We start from the raw sequence: 4,363 nt of genomic DNA, 5'->3' as shown, positions 1-4,363 counted from the left end.
CTCCAGTGCCAGAGGAACCTCCAGCTGCCCGTCGCGGAGAGCGTGCCTGGCTCGCTGCCGGTGTCGGCATTCTTGGGGAACCAGGATTTCACTTTGCAGCGGGGGAAGCAGCTGAATGCATGGCTGCTGCTGAAATACTTGAAGTTTTGCTACAGCGACCCGACGAGTACATCCGCTACCGTGCATTTGTCTGTTAATTAGTGTTTCTCTTAGTGAGCGGCTGTTCTGCTGTATAAAAAGGGGCTTTTTAAGATCTTGGAAGGATTAGAGACTGTTTTTGGTGCTAGGCAGGGGTGATGGAGGGTGGTGAGCGATGTCCTTGGCCCGTACTTGCCCCGGTACCCAGGGGGTTGTCTCCGGTGTTGGCAACATCCCAGGGGCTTATCAGGAGCTGCCAGTGAATTTCCAATACAACTTCATTTCTTTTCCCAGTGGCTTTGGCTGAGGGTCTGCGTCCCCCAAGGGACACGTGGGGCTCGTGCCTGGCCCCCCACTCCCTTTAATGTGCTTCATTGGAGACTGAAGTGGCTCCTGTCCCCTCCTCGTGATGGATTTCATTAGTTAGCATCAACCAAAGTGAGAAAAAAAAAAAAGCCCAGGGGGATGTGGTCTGTGCACAGCTGAGCCCCAGGGTTCTTCTCCCCCCTTTTCCCATGGGCGATGTCTTTGTGGGCAGAGCTGTGCACTGGCCAAGTTGCCCGTCAGGGCCGAGCCCAAGAGATGCAACAGGTTTTCCATAGGGTGGGTCCTATATCTTTACATGACCTATTAACCACCTGGGATTACTCCTTTCTGTTAACTCCAGATAGTGTTGCTGTGGCCTGATTTAAAAAAAAATAATCATGTAAAAGGTTGCACTGTGGGGCAGAAAGTCCGGGGTTATCGTGCTGGGTCTGGAGGTGGCCAAGCCCCGTGTTTGGGAACAGCTTCTCCTCCAGCCTCTCCTGGGTGGCTGGTTTGTTCCTCGTGGCCTTGGGGTGGGAGATGTCCCTCGGGGCTGAAACTTTGAGTTGCTTTGATAAGGAGGGATGCGCAGATCAGGGTCATGTCGGGGGAGCTGCAGAGAGCCTGAAGTCCTCTGTGATAAAGGGTGGATTAAACTCACGCTCGTTAGATTAATGGGATTAAGCCCATGAACCAAGAGCTGTTTTGCACAGCCTGGAGCACCCACCAGCCCGGCTCTTGCACGGAGCCCAGCACGAGCTAAGGAGCCCCTTACTACCTGGAGTAACTGCAGAGCAATGCACGCAGCCCCCCTCTGCACCCAGCTGTGGCAGTGGGGGTTTTGGTGCTGGGGCCGGCGCTGTGGGGTGCAGTAGGGGCAAGCCCCAGCTCCTTGCGTGGCAGCACCGGGATCTTCCCCCCTGCTTGGGAAGGCCTGCCCAAACCCTGCTGCCCCGTGCCAGTGCGTGATCCCTGGGAGTCATCCATCGTGGAGCAGCGCAGGTTTGGGGGGTGTAGGAAAAGTGCCGCCTCTGTGGCGCAGAGCTCTGGACCTTGGTGAATGTGCAGCATGAATTTCCAGACTTCACAACTGGCGTGGTTTTGGTTTGCAGCGTCGAGCCCAGCTCCAGCCTGCGCAGCCACCGGGCTCTGCCCCAGGAGCAGCTCTGCCCTGTGTTCTCTGCATGCCCGTGGCAATGTGCAGACCATGTCAATAATATTAAAAAATGTAGGCGGAGGTAATATTTATGCCCTAGCAGGTCTGCGTGCTGGTTGCGTAAGACATCACGTATTATTTCCATCCCTGTGTCCTTTGCTTCCCCAAGCAGGAGAGCTGCCAGCAGCACTGGCCACGTATGGGCAGCGACAATAAACTTGTTGAAAAAAGGAATTTTTCTTCCACCGTGGCTCCGAGTAAAGAGCTGCTCAGCGGGGTGAGCATCCATGCAGGCTGCGTCAGGTTCCCTCTGTGTCAGGGATGAACTCTCTCCAGGAACTGTATATCTTGCAAAAAACCCCTCCTGCAGCTCAGGAGTTGAGCCCGCGGCCAGGCGCCCGCACCCGCCCTGTCTGACATCTTTCTGCAGTCTGGAAAACCAGAACCTGCCTCCAGATGCAGGATCCTGGGGCTTTTTTTTTTTTTTTTTTTAGAGAGGACTCATACTTTGAGAAGGCTCAAATGTGCTGTCCTCAGCAGCAATCTTGCAAAACTTGATTGCAAAATTGTTCACTTCTGGTGACAAATGCTATTTCAGCTGCTGTGGGAAGAGGGCAGAAGAGGTGGCGATCAGGTCCTGGTCCAAGAGGAAAAGGCTGGACATCTGCTGGTGGTGGGATCAGGGCTTGTCACACACAGCAGCAAAAAAATATTTGCATTTTCCAAAGTTTCTTTGTGTCTCCGAGTGGCTAAAAGCAAATGGCAGGCAAACCGTAAATTAAGAAGCGACTGAATTAATTGCATCTCTCCTTGAAGTAACACCTGCTCTACCCAGCTGCAATAAAAAAATAAAAGCTGAATAAATGCTTATTACATTATGTGCTGGCAGCAGCTGCCTGGGTGGATCCAGAGCTGGTGTTTCCTGTGCAGAAACCCCCGCTGGCTTCTCCTCCAGCTGAGCGACATGGGGGAGAGCCAGGCGGGAGCCCGATGAGGTCTATTTGCCTGCAGTTACACTGCAATTATCTTCTCAGGGATTTGATCTTGGAAATAATTTTCTTATCTGAGCATATCTTAAGTTGAGGCTCTGAAGTCTGGAAGCCCTTTGGATGCGAAGCCGCCTTCTGCTTTTAGCAGCGATTTAACAGACCCTTTGAGGTTTGGGTTTCGCATCAGCTTGCTGTTTAGTGCCACGTTTCACACGTGCGACGGTGAATTTGCACCTCTTCAGATCGTTTATAAATGTTGACACTGGCTTTTCCTGACTTGTACGTGGAAATTTTGTGCTTGGGAGCCAAACGCTGCTGGATCTGCAGGTATCGCTTAAGTGCATCGTTGGTCCTCGTGGCTTTACTGGAAACCTCCTCTGCAGCACCGGAATTTGCAGCTGTGGCCTCGTGCACATGGGAACAGGCGTTATTAGCATCCTGGGTCTGGCACTGCTATTGCTTTACATCGAGCCGTGAGCCAGGCAGCGGGATGTTGGCCAGATCTGCGGTCCGGGATGGAGTGACCGTCCCACCGTTGGAGGTGGGTGGAGGTTGGCTGCATCCCTTCCAGCTGGTTCAGTGTCTTCATGACATTTAATATCCACGCAGGTGTCTCCTGTAACCACCTGGTGCCTTCTCCAAAACCAAAGGAGCGATATTATTTTAAGCAGAAATGTCATGCTTTTTTTACCTTTTTTTTTTTTTTTCCTTTCTTGAACAGAAATTGGCGTCTTGGCAAAGCAATACCTTGAGCGAGGCCTTCTGGTGCCGGACCACGTCATCACGCGCGTGATGATGACGGAGCTGGAGAAGCGACGAGAGCAGCACTGGCTGCTGGATGGTGAGTGCGCTGCTGGCGTCCCCTCTGGGTGGGGAAATCCCAGCCTTCTTTAAAACGCTATTTTGCTGCTAATGGTTTGGCAGCACCAGGAGAGGAGAGAAAAAACAGAAGGTGCCTTTGCTGGTGCTGGCAGCTGTGCTCTGTTACCTTCCTCCTCCTAATTTTGGGGGAATTCATCTGCCTGGGGGTGGTCTGAGCCCCCCTCCAGCAGTATGGTGACAATGACTGTATTTATTTCATGTGATTGGCTTGATAATGTAAATAACAGACTGACTTTATTTGGTAAGACACACTGATCGTGTTCTTCCTCCTAATGGTCCATTCATTCCCTGTTGCTGATGTCCTGACGAGCTCCTGGCTAATAATACTCTTGGGAAAAGCCTGGGAGGTCTCAGGGGGTCTTATGGATGTAAAAAAAGGTTATAAAAATGAAAAAAAGAGTGTTGTCTGCAGAGAAAGCTGGAGAGGGGACTGGCTCGGTGTCACCCCTGGCTGTGGTCCGGCAGCACAAGTGGATGCTCCCACCTGCTCGCTGGCTTTTTGGAGGACGGGGGTTTCGGGGAGCTGGACGATGGCTCTGCAAAACATCTTATCACAGCATCCTTGATGTCCTCCATGTAAACCAGCAGCGTGTTACTCCTCTGTGCACAGCATTCCATGTCCTTCAGGTTTTTGCTTCATAATTCCAGCATTTCTCCTCATTTTGTCATTGCCCGTGCCCTCTCACTTGCCTCCAGCCCCTGCACTGGACACAACTTTGCAGGAGAACACGAGCCTGTGACGACCCGTGTGTTATATTTCAGGAGCTGGTGCTGTAGGAGCTATTTTTTATTGTTGCCATATGGTGGCTGCCTATCTTTCACACCATAGCGAGGAGCTGCGGTGGTTTTGCAGCTCCGGGGCTGGGGGGTGGGTGGATTTGGCTCCATCCCT

General features: G+C 52.2%; 1 protein-coding gene across 1 annotated transcript in view; it reads left to right on the top strand.

Annotated features, from left to right (window-relative positions):
* Positions 1-6: 6 nt before the first annotated feature.
* The window catches only part of LOC104461408 (adenylate kinase 4, mitochondrial-like), a gene marked incomplete at its 5' end in the record, with an annotated part of 6,146 nt that continues 1,789 nt past the window's right edge, over positions 7-4,363 (top strand). The window contains 2 exons of the mRNA XM_010073006.1: positions 7-166; positions 3,311-3,430. Of these exons, the coding sequence (XP_010071308.1) occupies positions 7-166; positions 3,311-3,430 (280 nt within the window). The remainder of the gene's footprint in view (positions 167-3,310; positions 3,431-4,363) is intronic.

Source organism: Pterocles gutturalis, unplaced genomic scaffold (assembly GCF_000699245.1).
Source record: "Pterocles gutturalis isolate BGI_N339 unplaced genomic scaffold, ASM69924v1 scaffold21291, whole genome shotgun sequence".
Classification (NCBI taxonomy): Eukaryota; Metazoa; Chordata; class Aves; order Pterocliformes; family Pteroclidae; genus Pterocles; species Pterocles gutturalis.
The sequence above is the reverse complement of the archived record's forward strand: the minus strand, read 5'-3'. Positions and strand labels throughout refer to the sequence as shown.